At 40.8% G+C, this 20,802-nt stretch overlaps 1 protein-coding gene across 7 annotated transcripts in view; it reads left to right on the top strand.

The window, feature by feature from the left end:
- The window catches only part of cobl (cordon-bleu WH2 repeat protein), a 352,002-nt gene that overhangs the window by 318,948 nt on the left and 12,252 nt on the right, over positions 1-20,802 (top strand). For 6 of the 7 annotated variants that reach the window (XM_060824844.1, XM_060824845.1, XM_060824841.1 and 3 more), the window contains one exon: positions 18,543-18,758. In XM_060824844.1, coding sequence (XP_060680827.1) covers positions 18,543-18,758 — 216 coding nt within the window. The remainder of the gene's footprint in view (positions 1-18,542; positions 18,759-20,802) is intronic. The other variant, XR_009644700.1, reaches the window with a different exon arrangement.

The raw sequence follows: 20,802 nt of genomic DNA, 5'->3' as shown, positions 1-20,802 counted from the left end.
CGCCTCCTAGCAGAGCACTTTAGGGAATATCTCCAGGACACCTGCACCAATCAACCACACCGCCCTGTGGCCCAACATTTCAACTCCCCCTCCTACTCTGCCGAGGACATGGAGGTCCTGGGCCTCCTTCACTGCTGCTCCCTCACCACCAGACGCCTGGAGGAAAAACGCCTCATCTTCCGCCTCGGAACACTTCAACCCAGGGCATCAATGTAGACTTCAACAGTTTCCTCATTTCCCCTTCCCCTACCTCACCCCAGTTGCAAACTTCCAGCTGAGCACTGTCCCCATGACTTGTCCTACCTGCCTATCTTCTTTTTCACCTATCCACTCCACCCTCTCCCCGCCGACCTATCACCTTCCATTCCCTCCCCCACTCACCTATTGTATTCTATGCTACTTGCTCTCCACCCCCACCCCCCTCTCATTTATCTCTCCACCCTTCAGACTCTCTGCCTGTATTCCTGATTAAGGGTTTTTGCCCGAAACGTTGATTTTACTGCTCCTCAGATGCTGCCTGAACTGCTGTGCTTTTCCAGCACCACTCTAATCTGGACTCTGGTTTCCAGCATCTGCAGTCATAGTTTTTACCCTGTCTGTTCCTATCCCTCTCCATGGCTAAGGTAAATGTGAGGCAGTTGTGGTCACTGTCACCAAAATGCTCTCCCACCGAGAGATCTGACACCTGGCCTGGCTTGTTGTCTAGCACCAAATCGAATGTGGCCTCCTCTGTAGTCGGCCTTACTACATATTGAGTCAGGAATCCTTCCTGGACACACCTGACAAAATCAGCTCCATCCAGACCATCTGCACTAAGAAGGTTCAAGTCAATATTGGGGAAATTGAGGTCACCCATAACAACAACTCTGTTATATCTGCTATCCAATCTGTTCTATCTCTCTGTTGCTATTGGGGTGTCTATGGAAAACACGAAATAAATGACTGCTCCTTTCCTGTTACTGACTTCCACCCATACTGAATAGACAAACCCTCCTCAACAACCTGTTTAATCTTTCATAGTGAACCTTCTGTGAAGTGCCTATAGAGCAGTATATTCGTCTTTGTATGAGGAGACCAAATTTGTACATAATACTATAGATGTGTATTATCAATTCCTTGTACCATTTCCAGTTGTAACTTGACTTCCTAACTTTTCCTATTGCAGTAAAGGCCAACATTTCATTTGCCTTTCTATTTACTTGTTATACCTACTTGTTCATTTTTATGATTTCTATACAAGGGCACCTAGATGACTCTGTACTCCAACATTCTGTAGCCCGTTTCGATTAAATTAATATTTTGCTTTTATATTCTTCCAAAAAAGTGAATTATCTCACATTTCCCAGATTATGCTCCATCTGCTAAACTCACCTATTCTGCCTTTCACATTGCAGACTCTTTGTGTCCTCCTCACAATACAACCTCAACCAAAGTCTGCGAGAAAGACCATTTTCAAATTGACAAACTGGCCTTGAGCAGTACTGAGTTGTGGGAAAAATTTACCTGCACCTTCAATTGCAGGTAAAGTGCTGGAGAAACCTTATATATTGTTCCTGTTCTGGCTTCCTCTCCTCCATTGAAGCATCAAATCCTGTGCATTGTATCTTTAATGGAGAAAAACAAATTACCTCAGTACAAATTGGAGTCTACTTCCTGCAACACTTCTACAGAAAAATTCTTTTATGTTGCTACTGAATGGGCAGTTTCCATACCTGGCAGCGAGTGGTTTTCCATGTTATCACCTCTTTCCCATGTGCAATACCCCAGTTCAGGTTGGCCTTTGATCCCAAAATTTAGCATGACACTTCCTCTAACAGGTAAAAACAATGACTGCAGATGTTGGAAACCAGATTCTGGATTAGTGGTGCTGGAAGAGCACAGCAGTTCAGGCAGCATCTAAGGAGCAGCGAAATAAAAACAATGACTGCAGATGTTGGAAACCAGATTCTGGATTAGTGGTGCTGGAAGAGCACAGCAGTTCAGGCAGCATCTAAGGAGCAGCGAAATAAAAATAATGACTGCAGATGCTGGAAACCAGATTCTGGTTCCTCCAACTTCCTCTAACAAATCAAATGAGGTATACTCATGTCACATGTTGGTTCAATTCTCCTTATTACTGATCAGAAAATTGGGCTCATACTTTAGAATAATATAAACAAAATACTGAATAAAGTCAGAGACTTGGGGAAGTTGTAGTGTAGAGTGTTAGTCTTATGTATATAATATATAGTATGTTACAAACATAAGCAGTAGATTACAGAACGAATGACCATAACTTAAAGATGCAAGGTAAGCCGTTTAGGACTACGATGAGACGAAAGTAATGAAACAACTATCACAACTGGTGATAACAGATGATGGCAACAGGCACAAAGACATTAAGTGAAAGTTCAGTTCATGAAAAGGTGGCAAGCGAGAGGACGTTGGAAGAAATGGCAATAACAGAGAAAAAATGGCCATGTGGAGTGCAGCTAGAGTAAAGGGAAGCAATGGAGAAAATCTTGACTTTACCAATGTGCTTCAGGCACATAGCAGGCCTGAATCAGGCTACAAAGTCACTGAATTGGCATTGTAGATTAAAGAGATACTGACCTGCATTGGCACTAACAAAAAAATCTAGCAAGGAACCAATCAGTATGCTTGTCAAGTTCATAGGTAGTTTTGCAAATGAATTCTGTCAGACAGAGGATTAATGAAGAAATTGCTGTATATGAAGGGGTTATAAAAACATTAGATGCGTACTTCAACCTTGGGGAATGCAATAACCAGAACAGGCAAAATTTAATTGGGCACTCAGCACTCAGATCATGTACAATCAAAGGTAATGTTTACCAACAGCCAAGCCTCACACAATTTTCATCCATCTCACTATCGCTATAATTAAATAACAATCGCAAACAGTGATAATGGAATCTGAATTTTATTATGTTTTGCACAGAAATTACCAAATAGCCAAATCAGCTATCTTTATTTCACATTTTCTTTAAAGTAACAACAATTACTAATCCTTGATCTGTGACTATTACTTTACCCAGCAGACCTGCTATAAACTATAAAGCTGTTAAAATTAACTAAGATGATCTAAGATGGTTCTCATCTTTTACATAATGTCTTTAAATTATTAAGAAGGTTGGGCTGAGCAGAGTAGAAAACAACTAACTACTTTCCTGGAAAAGTTGTATTCAAAATTAACATTAGAAACTCTGTTGCATACTAATATAATTACAATTATTGCATTTTTCCCACAGTAACGCCACAAACCTTAATCCAGAATTGCGATTAAACTGTTTTCAACTGCAGTTAACATCCATCCAAGGGAATCCAATGCTCAAATACTATCTTGTAGTTTCCTGGAAATCTTCTCAAAATTGTGCCGCAGCCTGTACTTTTGAACATACACATTAGAACTGGCAAATATTGATAAGAATAATTGTGACTTGTTAGAACTATGATATTGTAGTTGTCACCTTGAAATTACAACATGCAATATGGAGCATTAATATGTTTTGATTTAAACAAGACAATGGTTCTGCTCATGTAAGAAATTACTAAAAAGTATCTAAAATGAATATGTGCAGCACTTTACCTCCCATACAGATTTATGAAAATAAAATAATTCATGACAAAACAAGTTGGATTTTTTAGAGGATGTAATTAACTAACCAAACAAACAAATAAACTCATAAGATTTTAAGACATTGGAGCAGAAATTAGGCCATTTCACCCATTATTCCTGATGAAGGGCTTTTGCCCAAAACGCCGATTTTGCTGCACTTTGGATGCTGCCTGAACTGCTGTGCTCTTCCAGCACCACTGATCCAGAATCTGGTTTCCAGCACCTGCAGTCATTGTTTTTACCTCATTCCACCCATTAAGTCTGCTTCACCTTCAGTCACGGCTGATAAATTTCTCAACCACTTTCTACCACTTTCTCCCTGTAATCTTCAATCCACTTAACAAACAAGAACCTAATTATCTCTGTCATAAATATGATGTTGCCTCCACAGCCTTCTGTGCCAATGAATTCCATAGATTCACCCCTCTGGCTGAAAGAGTTTCTCCTTATCTCTGTTGTAAAGAGTCTTCCCTTCTTACTCTAAAGCTGTGCCCTCGGGTCCCACTCTTACTTACTAATGGAAACATCTTTGCGAGTTTTGAGAAGATTTGTAGCTTAGGTTGAGGTTCTGGATGTAGGTTTACTTGCTGAGCTGCAAGGTTCATTTCCAGACGTTTCGTCGCCCTACTGGGTAACATCTTCAGTGGGCCTCAGATGCCGCACTGTACATGATTCCTGCTTTCTATTTATATGTTTGGGTTTCTTTGGGTTGGTGATGTCATTCACTGTGGTGGTGTCATTTCCTGTCCACAAACCCAGCAACACACTAAAACAGCAGCTAATGAACTTGAAAGACCCTATATAGACACCAAGCAAAACTAATGTCATTTACAAAATACTGTGCAAGAACTGTAACAAACACTACATTGGATAAACAGGCAGAAAACTAGCCACCAGGATACATGAACATCAACTACCCACAAAACAACTTGACTCACTCTCACTAGTATCCTTATATTCAGGTAAGGAAGGACTCCACTTCGACTGGGACAATATACCCATTTTAGGACAAGCCAAACAGAGACACATGAGAATTCCTGGAAGCATGGCATTCCAACCAGAACTCTATCAACAAATGCATTGAGTTAGACCCCATCTACCACCCCCTGAAGGAAAAAAACCACAGGAAATGACATCATCATGGGAAATAACATCACCAACCCAAAGAAACCCAAACATCTAAATAGAAAGCAGGAATCATGTACAACGCTTCATATGAGGTCCATAGTAGAGTGACGAAACATCTGGAAATGAACCTTCCAGCTCAGCGAGCAAACCTACATGTGGAAACATCTTCCCAACATTCACTCTATCCAGGCTGTTCAGTATTCTGTCAGTTTCAATTAGATCCCCCCCTCATCCTTCTAAATTTCATGGGATCATTTTTGTGAACCTCCTCAGGCCTGCTCCAGAGCCAGTGCATGCTTCCTGTAGTATGTGGCCAACATTGCTTACAATACGCTAAATGTGGTCTATTGAGAGCCTTATAAAGCCTCAGAAGTGTATCCCTGCTTTTATGTTCGAGTCCTCTCAAAATAAATGCCAATGTTGTATTCGCCTTCTTCACTACTTACTCAACCTATACATTGACCTTGAGAGAAACCTGGACTAGGACTCGCAAGTCCCTTTGCATATCAGACTTCTGAATTTTCTCTCCATTTGGAAAAAAGTCTATGCCTCTATTCTTCCTACCAAAGTGCATGAGCTCACATCTTCTCACATTGTATTTCATCTGCCATTTTTTTCTCACTCTACTAACCTATCTATATCCTTCTGCAGTCTCCCCACCTCCTCAATACTAATTGTCCCTCCACCTATCTTTGTATCATCTGCAGACTTAGTAAGAATGCTCTCAGTTCCGTCATCCAGATCATTAATGTATAAAATAAAAAGTTGTGGTCCCAACACTGACCTTTGCAGAACACCACTAGTCACTGACTGCCATCCTGAGAAGGACCCTTTTATCCCCACCCTCTACTTTTTGCCAAAGAGCCAATCTTCTGTCCATGCTAGTACCTTGCCTCTAACACCGTGGCCCCTTATCTTACTCAGCAGCCTCCTGTGTGGCACTTTGTCAAAGACTTTTGGAAGTCCAAGTAGCTAGCATCCATTATCTCTCCTTGGTCTAACCTGTTCGTTATCTCCTCTAAGAATTTAACAGATTAGTCAGGCATGACCTCCCTTGATGAAACCATGCTAACTTTGCCTTATTTTATCATGCAGTTCCAAGTATTAAGAAATCTTATCCTTCACAATGGACTCCAAAATCTTGCCAACAACCAAGGTCAGGTTAATTGGCTGTAATTTGCTGTCCTTTGCCTCACTCCCTTTTTAAACAGGGGTATTGCATTAACGATTTTCCAGTTCTCTGGAACTTTCCCTGACTCTAGTGATTCCTGGAAGATCATCACCAACACCTCCACTATCTCTTCAGCTATTTCCTAGCTATGTCCTGCAGAAGGGGTGGCTCAGTGGTTAACACTGCTGCCTCACAGCACCAGGGACCCGGGTTCGATTCCCACCTTGAGTGACTGTCTGTGGGGAGTTTGCACGTTCTCCCTGTGTCAGTTTCCTCTGGCTGCTCTGGTTTCCTCCCACAATCCAAAGATGTACAGGTCCGGTGAATTGGTCATGCTAAATAGTCCATAGTTTTAGATGCATTAGTCAGGGTAATTATAGGATAGAGGAATTGGTCTGTGTGGGTTACTCTTCGGAGAGTTGGTGTGGACTTGTTGGGCTGAAGGGCCTGTTTTCATAAAAACAGTAGGGAATCTAATCTAAACTCTGGGGTGTAATCCATCTGTTCCAGGTGGTTTATCTACCTTCAAACCTTTCAGTTTTTCTAGCACCCTCTCCTTGGTGATGACCACCATAATCAGCTCTGCCAAATTCCCACCTCTCCGACTCATTTGAATTTTTGAGATATGACTCGTTTCTTCCACTGTAAAGACTGATGCAAAGTAGTTAAAAGTTCCTCACCATTTCGTTGTTCCCCATTACTTATCCAGTGTCATTTTCCAGTGGCCCAATGTTCACCTTTGCCTCTCTTGAGCCCCTTATGTAGCTTTATACGCCCACCAGATATCCTAAATTAATCTAGTCCCATTTGCCAGCACTTGGCCCATATCCCTCTAAACCTTTCCTATTCATATTCCCATGCACATACCTTTAAAATGTTGTAAAAGAACCAACCTCCACCACTTCCGCTGGCAGCTCATTCCATGCACACACCACATATGGTGTGAAAAGGTTGCCCTTTGGGTACCTTTTAAATCTTTCTCCTCCCACCCTTAACCTCTGACATCAAATTCTGGACTCTCCTACCCCAGGGAGAAGACCGTGTCTATTTACCCTACTCATGACCCTCATGATTTTATAAACCCTATCAGGTCATCCTTCAGAGATCATTAAGCAAAACCAAAGCACACAATATTGGAGAAGAATATATTGGCATGAAATGAGAACTGGTAAACAGCCAAGAAAAAAATGAATCAGAAAAAATATACAAACGTTTTCAGGTTGAAAGGCTGTGACAAGTGGAGCCACAAGAATCAGTGCTTTGCCTCCAGCTATTCATAATCCATATCAATAATTTAGATGCAGTATTAAACGTAATATTTCCAAGTTTGCAGATGACAAAACTAGGGAGTTTATGAGTTTAAAGAAAGATTCAAAAGCACTTGAAGGAGATTTGGAGATGCTAAGGCAGTGGGCAAAATATTGACTGTTTGAATCCAATGTGTAATGAACTGAGATCATCCAGTTTTAGATTTTTTTTATTTAAGAGGCTTGATGATGTTGAACTGCAGAAGAAATTGTGTGCTTCCATGACTATGTGTCACTAAATACTAACACGTAGTTAAAACAAGCAATTAAATAATTGAATTTGACTGTTACTAGAATTTAGAATTACAGTTTAGAATTAGTCTTTAGTGTCACGTATTCAATGAGTATAGCGAAAGGTTAATACATCACCACCTACAGCACTGACAAGTACAAGCTACTTAGGTACAGCTTCTTTAGTTACAAGGTTTTTCGACAATAGAGAAATAAAATGTCCCAGCATTGCAGAGATCAAAGTTCTGAACAACAGACCATTGCTAGCAAGTAGCTTCCAGCCCGCACCAGCCTCAAGACCAAGCCATGCATCACCTTGAGGATCATGCAGTTGAGAGATTGTTTCAGACCAACACACTGGGCTGACAACGACACGCCATCAGACTGCCATCAGGCCAAGAGGTCACCACGCCATGCTAGGAGGCTGTTATGCCAGGCTATTAGGTCGCCATGCGAGGAGGCCACTGTGCCAAGCTGGGCGGTCACCACAGCAAGCCTGGAGGCTACTGTGCCCGGCCAGGAGTCATTGCCGGAGGCTGGAGTCATTGCTGGATGGCCAGGAATTGTTGCTCACTGGAGGCCAGGAATCATCATCAAATATCAGGAATTGTTGCAAGCCTAAGGTTGGGAATCTTCACCAGGATCCGGGAATCGTCAGTGGGAAGAAGAAAATAAAGCACTAAGTTAAAAATCACACAACACCAGGTTATAGTCCAACAGGTTTATTTGGAAGCTCTAGTTTTTGGAGCGCTGCTCCTTCATCAGGTGATTGTGGAGAGTAAGATTACTCTCCTTCTCACTCTCCACAACCACCTGATAAAGGAGCAGCACTCTGAAAGCTAGTGCTTCCAAATAAACCTGTTGGGCTGTATTGTGCTGTTGTGTGATTTTTAACTTTGTACACCTCAGTTCCAACGCCGGCATTTCCAAATCATGAAGCACTATGGGGAAGAAAAGAAGAACGGATAGAGGAGGGGAGTCCAGCTGGAAGCATTGTACTCTGCTGAAACAAGGGGGTTTGAATATAGAAGCAGAAGTGTTATCTTGAACTTATAAAGAGAATGCAGCTTGGCGTTTGTGCTACATATCCTTGAAGCTGCTATGACTCTTAAATACTCTAGAACACTCAGGTTCCCACCTTTTTCCCAGATCCTTGCACCACACAGAGATAGCTACTATTAGACAATATATATTTGCTACAAACATGGCTAATGACACCTTTATGAAACCTTCACACTAATATAAAACAAAGATACAATGCTTCTCATGCTACCTTTAAGAAACCTTCACGCTAACGTAGAACAAGTTACAATGCTTCTCATGCCACCTTTATGAAACCTTCTCACTAATACAGAACAAAGATACAATGCTTCTCATACCTAACCTGGACCATTGTGGAACAGGCCTTCTTGAGGACGTTTCCAATCCGAGACCACTCCAACGAGTTACAGCAGAAATAAGAATATGCCACATCATTTGAGGTATAGTGTGCCCTTCACAGCTGGAGCTGACAAAGAGGAGATGTTCTGGATGCAAAGGAAATGAGAGACTGATAGCAATCTACTGAGGACAATGTTGAGAATGAAGATCAGGTCACTGACCAGGAGGAACATCCAAGACAGCATGGCAGAGCAATGCTTCATTGAGTGCAAGAAGCCATATAGAACTGGATTGAAACCTGCCAGGATGAATTAGCTGGATTTGAATTTCCACTAATTGTTTAACATTCTGTTGATTATATGGCAAGCAGCCCATGCTTAGTGCTAAGTAAATAAGAACCTTGTTTTTTTAACAGTCCCTAACATTTTCTGTTACTGAGTAAATGTTTTGTTATCCACTTGATTGTACTATTAATACCTTCCTGGGTGATCCCACTTTAAAATACCTGTACATTACATGTCTTACTGACTCTTTGGGAAAAAACAGAAGTCAGTGAGACAGAGCACTGACAGATGCGATGTTAAGATTAGGTGGCCTTTAAGACTTCAGTCAGCATACGCCATGCAAATGTTCTGCACTGTGATTGTTCATGCTATTCAATAAGTTGACAGGAATCCTGAGGCCTCCCCTTTTGACCCTTCCATTGTTGGGGAGACTTTGATCTTTGAGAGCGCTGTAGACTACTAAATCGTCTTGACATGTTTGAGCATATGATAAGACAATGTTTAACATGTGAGAGTATGTTCTGTATCTTTCTTGGCAAGCCCTTGCATTATGAGGAAGAATGGAGTGGGAGCTATACATTGTATGGCTCCCAGCTTTGAACAGTGGTATGCTCCCTTGAAAAAGCTGGTAAATAAATGAACCTTTCCCTGCAGAAATGTGTGGAATCATCACTGGTTCTGTACTCTCAACTACAAGGTGGGTGTGAGTGTAGAATGATGTCTGCAGACTAGAACCTAGCACAACTCTGGCACATTGCATTTAGCTCAGTGTTGTTCACATTAAAGCACAAAATCTTAGCTGCAGACCTAATTTGCATAATTCAAGGATTCCCTGGTCTGAATCTATCATCAGTCAACAGTTGGCTGTTTGAGAGAGATAAGCAATAGTTGGTTCTTACATCTTATTTCATTTTTAGAATATCTGAAGAGGCAGCTCATCTCTAACATTTTTGACAGACACTTTAACATTTATTTTAAGAGTGCAAGTTTATTTACAATTGTCTGTCATCCATGCCACTTACGTGCTCAAAATAAGGTTATTTTCTAACTTTCCTCCCATCACATCTAAATGTAGTCCTGACAATCTCAGCTGAGATGGTGGGAGGCTGCTTTGTCATTAGACTGGAAGACTTGGGTAGTTGCCTAGGGGTCGTAGTTGGGCCTAGAAGGCTCTGCCCCATTGACAGTGACCTGCCCAGAGACAAGTTCATCCCCCTCAGCTGGGTTCTGTGCACCTGTATTAGAGAAGTGAAGGAATTAAATATATAAGAGAGAAACAGCTTGTGCAGGTTCAGGTTGAATTAAGGCTGGTGTTGATGGAGTGCAACATAGCACAATTAAGTTATTTGGACAGTGAGGTCTCTCACTCCCTAACTAAATGGCCGTACTCTTTTCCAACCAATTCAAGAATATTCTAATATAGAGTGAAGAACCTTATGCCACCCACTCCACCACTGATCTTGGTCCTCTTGACCTAGTTGTGAACCAATTTTTCCTGCAATGGGACAAAGGTAGGTACTGAGTATGATGCATGTAGATGGAAGGGAAGCTGGTGTTGATGCTAGAGCAGGAGACATGTGAGGTATCCCTTTACAGTGATTATGAAGTACAGAGGGCAGGAGTATTTGATAGTTTGAAAAGTGGACATGGTACATGCAATTGAGAAAGCTGTAAACTTGAGTCTTAGTTGGTTACTTGGGGCCAGTGAGTGTGCAGTAGTACAAAGAAGATGATTGCACTTGAAACTAGTAACAACGGTGAAAACACCATCTCTATGAAAAGGGTGCTGTAGTTTATAATTAATGAGCTGAAGAGTGTAAGATTCATAAACCATGGTGGCCTGGTGTCATTGACCTCATTCAATAAAACACTTAATTCAAAATGGTGAAATTCCGTGTTAATTTCCCAGCACTGCCTAATTAGTAGTATCTCAACAAGAGAAAAATACCTGACGAAAATTACGTGGAAATATTTTCAACATTCTGAATGTTAAGTCATTTTGCTGACAGTTTGAACGTGTTTCATCTACTGTCATAAGAGTAAAGGAAAAAATGCTTTGAGATTAAAAACTAGTTTAAGATTTAAAGACATGAGAATGTCATTTTTGTCAAAATATGATTGACCCAGAAAAGAACTTGTTTTCAGAGCACATTCTCTTTCCTGCTGTACGAGATGGAATTGAAAGAATCTAGTGCTGTACTGAAATACATATCATGTTTCAAAATACGTCACTGCTAAAACTTTGCTCAAATGTGGCAGGGTAATGATAGGGAACAACAACAGATGTACAAACAATAGATTCAGCAACTCGGAAATAAGCTTAAAAACAATGATATATTTCACCTTTTTCATTGAAATATTTAGAAACATTTATAAACCAGAATATAAATGTTAAAACATAAATATAATGTCATCTCATAGTAGTGATTAGTCTTCAACTAACTCGTGTCAGGACTTCAAAGTTACTGTGTCTTGCATGTGAGAAGATGTTGCAAAAGTAAGAGTGTTGTTACATGAAACAAATTATCTTGCTTAATTTGCTGCCCAAGTGTGTTACCCAAAATAGGATGTGGCATTGAATAAAGCTTATTTGCCTAACATACGATGAACGGCTGAGGATCCTAGGATTATATTAATTAGAGTTTAGAAGGTTGAGGGGACATCTAATAGAAACTTCCAAGGTAATGCATGAATGCTGGGAATTTGTTTCTGTTGGGTGGGGAGACTAGGACTCGTGAGCACAGCCTGAGAGTTAGAGGGGGTTAATTTAGAACAGAAATGGGGAGACATTTCTTCAGCCAGAGAGTGGTGGGCCTGTGGAATTAATTGCCATGGAACACAGTGGATGCCAGGACGTTAAATGTCTTCAAGGCAGAGATTGATAAATTCTTGACCTCGCAAGGAATTAAGGGCTATGGAGAGAATGTGTGTAAGTTGAGTTTAAATACCCATCAGCCATGATTAAATGGCAGAGTGGACTCGATGGGCTGAATGGCCTTACTTCCACTCCTGTGTCTTATGTCTTATGGCGTTATAGTCTTATTAAACAAAAGATAGTTATAAAATTGAAAAATACAACACAGCAAGAAGGCCAGATATATGCAAAACAGTCAGTAGGAAATATATTTCTTAAATCAGAACAGATTAAATTGTTAATTGCATTCAGGGTAATTGTAATTACAAATGTCCATAGGTTGATTTGCAAAATGTAAGCTTGTAGCGGTGCAGAAGAAATTGTTCACATAAGACTATAATGAGGAAATTTATAAATGTCTCCTACTCAAAATACATATCAGGAATGGGGTCTTTTAGGTCTTTGAGCTCCACAATAGTTTCTATCCATTTAAAATGAATTGTTTCTTTCATTACTGTAAAGTGTCAACATATTGTTGTGAGACTTGAGTCACACTAGAATGGGGTTGGTAGGTTTCCATTGCTGAAGAGTAAAAAATGAGGTCTGCAGATGCTGGAGATCACAGCTGCAAATGTGTTGCTGGTCAAAGCACAGCAGGTTAGGCAGCATCTCAGGAATAGAGAATTCGACGTTTCGAGCATGAGCCCTTCATCAGGAATAAGAGAGAGAGCCAAGCAGGCTGAGATAAAAGGTAGGGAGGAGGGACTAGGGGGAGGGGCGATGGAGGTGGGATAGGTGGAAGGAGGTCAAGGTGAGGGTGATAGGCCGGAGTGGGGTGGGGGCGGAGAGGTCAGGAAGAGGATTGCAGGTTAGGAGGGCGGTGCTGAGTTGAGGGAACCGACTGAGACAAGGTGGGGGGAGGGGAAATGAGGAAGCTGGAGAAATCTGAATTCATACCTTGTGGTTGGAGGGTTCCCAGGCGGAAGATGAGGCGCTCCTCCTCCAGCCGTCGTGTAGTTGTGTTCTGCCGGTGGAGGAGTCCAAGGACCTGCATGTCCTCGGTGGAGTGGGAGGGGGAGTTAAAGTGTTGAGCCACGGGGTGATTGGGTTGGTTGGTTCGGGCGGCCCAGAGGTGTTCTCTGAAGCGTTCCGCAAGTAAGCGGCCTGTCTCACCAATATAGGGGAGGCCACATCGGGTGCAGCGGATGCAATAGATGATGTGTGTGGAGGTACAGGTGAACTTGTGGCGGATATGGAAGGATCCCTTGGGGCCTTGGAGGGAAGTGAGTGTGGAGGTGTGGGCGCAAGTTTTACATTTCCTGCGGTTGCAGGGGAAGGTGCCGGGGGTGGAGGTTGGGTTGGTGGGGGGTGTGGATCTGACAAGGGAGTCACGAAGGGAGTGGTCCTTGCGGAACGCTGATAGGGGAGGGGAGGGAAATATATCCTTGGTGGTGGGGTCCGTTTGGAGGTGGCGGAAATGGCGGCCACCACTTCCCTCCAAGGCCCCAAGGGATCCTTCCATATCCGCCACAAGTTCACCTGTACCTCCACACACATCATCTATTGCATCCGCTGCACCCGATGTGGCCTCCTCTATATTGGTGAGACAGGCCGCTTACTTGCGGAACGCTTCAGAGAACACCTCTGGGCCGCCCGAACCAACCAACCCAATCACCCCGTGGCTCAACACTTTAACTCCCCCTCCCACTCCACCGAGGACATGCAGGTCCTTGGACTCCTCCACCGGCAGAACACAACTACACGACGGCTGGAGGAGGAGCGCCTCATCTTCCGCCTGGGAACCCTCCAACCACAAGGTATGAATTCAGATTTCTCCAGCTTCCTCATTTCCCCTCCCCCCACCTTGTCTCAGTCGGTTCCCTCAACTCAGCACCGCCCTCCTAACCTGCAATCCTCTTCCTGACCTCTCCGCCCCCCCCCCACTCCGGCCTATCACCCTCACCTTGACCTCCTTCCACCTATCCCACCTCCATCGCCCCTCCCCCTAGTCCCTCCTCCCTACCTTTTATCTCAGCCTGCTTGGCTCTCTCTCTTATTCCTGATGAAGGGCTCATGCTCGAAACGTCGAATTCTCTATTCCTTTCCATTGCTGAAGAGCAAAGATGAACGAGTGGGGATTTTTGACAAACTTATGGCCACTTTATTAATGAAGATATTTTAAACTGAATTAAAGTTCTCATGCTAGTATATTCAGAATTTAAGTTGTGTTTTCTGGAATTTTTGTGTGGTTTCCAGGTTTACTCATCCAGTAAAATACATGTTCGACTTATTTTACCTTTCAGTATCCTTCAACATATAATTAAATCTTCATATTCAATTCTTCAATTCTTTTCAAGTCTGTGCAAATCCCATCTTCTGCACCCTAGCTCATGAATTCAATGGCTCCAACATCAGTCCATCAATTTTCTTTATGTTAGCCTTCATATATTTTCTATCTTTAAAAGTCCTTTTGACAACAACTCCAAGATAAAGCCGAAAGATGTTTGAGATTTTACCTGTACCAACACATCTTATCCTAATTCTAAGGTATTCTTTAATTCTTTGAAACATCATATTTGCACCAAGTTTCTGTCTGCCAATTAAGTATGTTAATTGCTGAGTCTGTTAACTGCCAATCTAAATGCTGAGTTTAACAAGTCTGTTAAAAATAGTGCCCTGATGAGTTTAAGTCTTTGGAAAGTCTAACTAAATAAGATATATGGCTGCTTCCAAGCAGGCTGTTCTGTTCCTTGAGCAAGATACAAGGAAATTCTCACAATTGCTTTTCTGATTGATCCTTGTGGTGAAATCTATTTTCAGCATTATATGAGAATGTAACTTTCAAGATGTACTCAATTCCAAGGATGTTCCATTTGACTGTTCTAAAATGTTAGAATACGCAGTTCTGTGGAACAGTATGGAGAAAGCTTATTCCAAGTTTTAAAATAGGTCATCCAGAATAATTTGGGAGTCACAGAACAGCAGATTAAAGATCACAAGCAATGGACAAAGCCAGTGTGTGTATGAGAGTGAGAGAAAAATATAGATTTCATGTTAGAAGCACTGGAATTAGCTGTATCACTGGAAAAAAGTGAGGACTGCAGATGCTGGATATCACAGTTGAGCGAATGGTGCTGGAAAAGCATAGCCAGTCAGGCAGCATCTGGGAAGAAAGAGAATTGACTTTTCGGGCATAAGCCCTTCATCAGGAATCAGTCTTGGGGGCCAAGGGGGCTCAGAGATAAATGGGGCTGGGGGGAAGATAGCTGAGGGTGCAATAGATAGATGAAGATGGGGTGAAGGTGACGGTGGGGGAGGGCAACTGAATAACACAAATTTTGTTTGACGTCCTCAGTGAAGATTCAACAGCAGCCGGTTGACTCTGTGTTCAATCGTAGGAGGTTGTTATAAGAATTAGTAGACAATTAAATGATGGAGTCAGAACAAAGAAGAAGTCTTGGGGAGCTAAGAAAGTGGGAAGGCCGATGACTCTATGTTCATTGAAACCATGAGTGGGGGCAAGAAGCCTGAATACCTTAATATTTCAATGCTGCTGAGAGTAAGATTGAAAAATTTGCAAGCAGTATTTGCTTCATGCAACTATGCACAATTGAAGCTCAAGGAAAAATCCAGAGGGAAACAGTGAACCAGCTATCAGTGACGAACTAGAGTTATGCTAATGAATTAGTAACTGAAATGTAGTCTCAGAGTCCAGAGGAGTGTAGCATTCATTGAAGCAGTTCATATTGGATTAGCTTTTGAGAGGAACCTTCAAGATCAGATCTGCAAAAGTGAAGTTACTGAGAAATCCATGGGTTTCTTCTTGATTGTGTTTGGTTTTTGATGTGATCTGATGGCTATCACAACTACAGACTATTACCCAAATAAATCATACGTTAAATTGATGTGTGAGAACTTAAGTTGTACATATATTGTAGATTGGACTACTATTCTAACATTGAGTCATAAAGTTTAATTTTGCTTGTGGCTTTATTCTGTTCCTCTGAATTTCACACTTTGTCTACTTAACAAAGCCAGATTGTAACATTAGAGTCAGTCATAGACTAGCACTTGTGTGGCTTGAATGATAATGTTATATATGTGAGAATCTGTCTTGAGATTATGGCTTGTGGAATGAATGAAAAATTACTGTACAGGTTTGAAAATATAATTTGGTGATATGAACCGCAAGAATTATAAATGTAAAAAAAGTGTTTGCAGTGAATAATGAAATTTTGCAATGCTTTGCTTTGATTTCCTTGTTCACACTATAAATAACTTGGCAGAAATTATAGCAAATAATGTGACTGAATGTGAAGTACAAAGAAAATAAACAATATTCAAAGTTATATGAATCAGTTAAGCAGATGGAGTCAGGAATATTTGAATGAGAAATGTGTTAGTATATAAAATCATGTTTAATAGAACAACAACTAGCTAATGTATACACAAATGTTTCTAATAGTAACGTTGAGGAAGAGAAAAGCGAAATGCAGGTGCGGTTTTTGATCATTAGTAAGTCTCCAATTGTGATGTGTCAACAGACAAATCTAAAGGAGTTTGATCAGAAGTTATTTTAAGCTAATGAGATCAACATTGAAACTACATTTGGAAAATATTAAACAATAAGTGATTTTGGGTAGCAAAGGATTTTAAATTATGAAGCATGAGAACAGATGAATAGAGTTTATCTCATTTTATAAATGAGGACATAATTCAGATCTTTGGAATGCTTAGATCCATGAATAGTGCAGTGTGGTGTCAGGTTTAAGTAGGGAACACTATCCAGAACATCGGAATGCTTACCTACTATTGATCAGAAACCAAATATTCAATAAAGAGTAAACGGAAAATCACATAATTGGTTTGTCCAGAATAAGGAAATATTTAATTCATATGTCTTGGGGCTGTGATGATTTCCCTCCAACAATCATAGCCATGTTTCTTTGTCCTGGAAAGAAATCCAACCAATGCAGTGTTTCTCCAGTTTCCACTGGCAAATTTAATGAGAGTCAATTCGTGCCACCATTGGTTAAATGCTTCCTTGATATCTCTCAGCTCAGCTCGTTTGTTCATATATAATCAAATCTGAAACTGGGAGAAATCCTTGCAATACCCAAACTAAGCACCAGTGAGCAGGTTGTTGCTGAGTAAGTGCTGCAAAAACATTGTCAATTATACCTTCCAACACAAGGCCAATGATTGAGAGCACACTGATGTGATGCTAACTGGCCAGATTGGATTTTTCCAACTTTTAGAAGATGGGTTGTAAATAGACACCAATTAACTGGCCTGGAGAAGCTAGGCTAAGGACATGGTGAGTTCCAGGACAAATGTCTTCCATATTACAACAGGAAGTTGTCACAACCCTTCTTATTGTATCAATGGCTTCACTGGTTTCTTGATTTCATGTGAAGTGAATAAAATTGGGTGAGGACTGGTATCTGTGATGGTATTGAACTCTAGAAGAAGCCAATGTGGATCATCCACTCAAAGCTTCTGACTCAGCACTTCTTTGATCTTTTGTCTTTTATATTGATTTGCTTGATTCTGACATCACAGGAATATAGATGTTTTTGGAGTTTCCTCATCTGGTTAGAGCCTCTGATGCTCAGCACTATTATGTGGCAGGACTACAGAACCCATGAACTCTCAAAGCGCACAAATACATGTTTGAGGAGCAGTTAGTTTCTGAAAAAAGGACTACGAATCAGAGTTCATGTGCTGGAGTTGAAAATTAAACTAACATTTAATTAGAGAGAAAGGTCAATCCAAAGGTCTCCTCGCAAAAGGTCAGAACTGAAGTTAATTTTTTCCTGCAGTTTGAGGAATGAAGTAAGGCTTTGTGAAGTAAGTAGAATTTGCTTTGACTGCTCTGTGTGATCATTTGCTGTCTGAAATAAAACTGCTTTATCATTTGTATCTATAATTTACATACCCAGGTGGCTTAATCCAACCCCAAAAAGTAAGAAGAACACATGGGCACATACAAAAAACACATTGTTCAGCTCAGATCATGAGCGATCTGGTGTTACACAAGCCAGGTATGCTGGCATCATTACACATCGAGCAGTACAGCCATATTTCCAAGTGTAAGATGCTCAGATGCTCTATTTATAATGGCCACAAACTCAATTTGGTACATAAGCAAATGAATAACCTGTAATGGTTTCTAGGATATATGTGGTTCTTTGCCAAATACAATAGAACCACATTTCTATTTGTCACACCCATCTCTGAAAGACTGTCTTGCAAATGTTATGTCGTACTGAGCAAAAGAATAACATTTTTGCAGCATTGACTTTCAGTAAGTATGTACCGAAGTTTCAAAATAACTTACTTAATACAGAAATGCTCAAAAATTCACACCACACTTTAAAATTAATATACTTCATATTGAAAAGGTTTAAATGATTGGATTTTTGATGTCAGGTATAACTTCTTGAAATACACAAATTTTATTCAAGATTACTTGCTATAGATTGCTGCAACCTTCTGTTTTGTTCATTGGTAATTAATATATAATTTGCTACTCACTTTTCGTATCAACAATTATTTAATATTTTGGCAGACAACTTCTACAGTATCAAAAGAGTTACAGGATATAAGGGAATATTCTCAAACAAGACAATCAGCAACTGCATCTTGTGCTCCTCCTTCTGCTCCTCCTCCAGATTTTCCAAAAACTGAGAAGTTCAACACCAAATCTGTTGTGAATTTAGAAGAGGCACGAACTGCATTATTAGAAGCAATTCAATCTGGCACTGGTGCAGCTCGCTTAAGAAAGGTATGAGTGTTTTTCACAGTCATATAAGCCAGGATCTTCCACTAGGAGGATAGTTGTTGCAACATTGGAGATACAAGTTGTGCATTGCACATGGCTCCATAAGAATTGCAAAGGATATTTAAGCTTCTGATGGACAATTATCTGGTGTTTGGAACCCTCCAAAAAAGTCCCAGCCTCAAAGTTAGGCTTCAGGTCGTTCTGATTGGTGTAGCTCATTAGTTACATTAGAAAATTTAGTGTAACTAAAGCCTACAGTGACTGCCGGATAACTATTAAACTATCTCCCACCCAAGTCATCATTGACACCTTCCAACTAACCCTTCTTGGACACCTGACCGCCCCCGACTCTCTACTGATCAGACATGACACTCCTGTTCTAAGCCCTGGTTTACAATCATTCCCTCAAAATCATTTAAAAAACATTAAACATTTAAATTAATGAGAAGAAATAATTCCACTTGGAATTATGAAATAGCAATAAAATTAAGTGTTTGAAAGAAGTTTAAAAATCATTAAACTTGTACTATCTACAAGATGCACTGCAGAAATTCACCAAAGATTCTTAGACAGCACCTTTCAAACCCATGACTACTTCCACCTAGAAGGACAAAGGCAGCAGATACTTGGGAACACCACCACCTGCAAATTTCTCGACATGCCACTCGCCATCCTGACTTGGAAGTATACCACCATTCCTTCACAGTTGTTGGGTCAAAATTCCCTTCCTACCAGCATTGTGGATCAACCCATAGCAAGTGGATTGCAGCGCTTCTAGAAGACAGCTCATTACTGCCTTTTCAAGGTCAAATAAGGATGGGCTATCAATGTTGACCAGCCAGTGATGCCCAAGTTCCATAAATGAATAAAAAATACCCACTATTAATCAATAAAAACAGCATTAAAAGTTCAAAGGAACAGAAAAAAATAATGAAAAGCTACCAATAGAAGTTCAATTATGTTTTTATGTTAATCTTGATGGTATTTGCTGTTACCCTTGCGGCGCATTCCCAGATCCTTTGGCATTTTTTGGGGGGTTGTGGGGGGGGGGGGGGGGGGGGGGGAGGCGGCCATAGCTTAACCTCCCCTGCATTGTGTCAAGGTCTAGACAGGAGGCTCCCATGGAAACATCAGTGAGCAACCAGACTTAGGAAAGAAAGGTAAGTGGGCATTTTTTGATATGATTACCAGTCAGAATCTGTTCTGATGCTAATTGGAACTTTACTTTATAATATGTTAGATTATAAGTTCATAACTTGCTCTGTCTTATCCCAATTAAAGTTTCATGCTTATGGTTAACTGCTTATAGTCTGATGGTTAGGTGTGTCCCAAGAGAGGAGTAAATAGCTTGGGAATATCAACCAAACTTGACATGCCTAATTTTCCTTTCAGCTATTTCCCATTGGCCAACCTCAGAGCTGCAGACAGTAGCCTATTTATTCCTAACTTTTGGTCATTCAAGGAAAAATGGGTAGAGCTAAATTCATAAATGGAAAAATAATCTGGGGCTTATTTTGTAATTCATTATTCAAGGTTACTTGAAATTCTGTTATGTATTTTCCCTAAGAGCAATGAAAATGCAAAGAAAATAGAGTATATCCAGCCTAACAAGTTTTCTCTTTGCTCTGACCAATTCTTCCCAATGTAGCCATTGGATCCCAGCCAGGGAATGGGACCAGTAACAGTAGTTACTCCATGAAAGATCTGAGTTCTGAGGAAGGGTCACTGGACCTGAAACAGTAACTTTGATTTCTCTTCACAGATGCTGCCAAACCTGCTGAGCTTTTCCAGCAACTTTTTTTAGTTACTCCCTGAATTGCAAGTTACTTGGGGCCGAAAAGGAACTTAATTTAGCTTTTGCTGCATGTATCCTGAGTATATGCCAGAATACAGGTTTTTACATGAGCTTGCAGAAATGCCCTAGAACAAGCAGCACAATTCAGCTTGCTTGTTCTGAGAGGCTGATAGGACCCTGACCAGGGACAGGATACCAAGGGAAAGCCTCTATGCAGCATTTTGCTCACATGTGCAAGTAGGTAATGTGATA

Source organism: Hemiscyllium ocellatum, chromosome 5 (genome assembly GCF_020745735.1).
Source record: "Hemiscyllium ocellatum isolate sHemOce1 chromosome 5, sHemOce1.pat.X.cur, whole genome shotgun sequence".
Taxonomy (NCBI): Eukaryota; Metazoa; Chordata; class Chondrichthyes; order Orectolobiformes; family Hemiscylliidae; genus Hemiscyllium; species Hemiscyllium ocellatum.
This window is presented reverse-complemented; position numbering and strand designations above follow the sequence as displayed.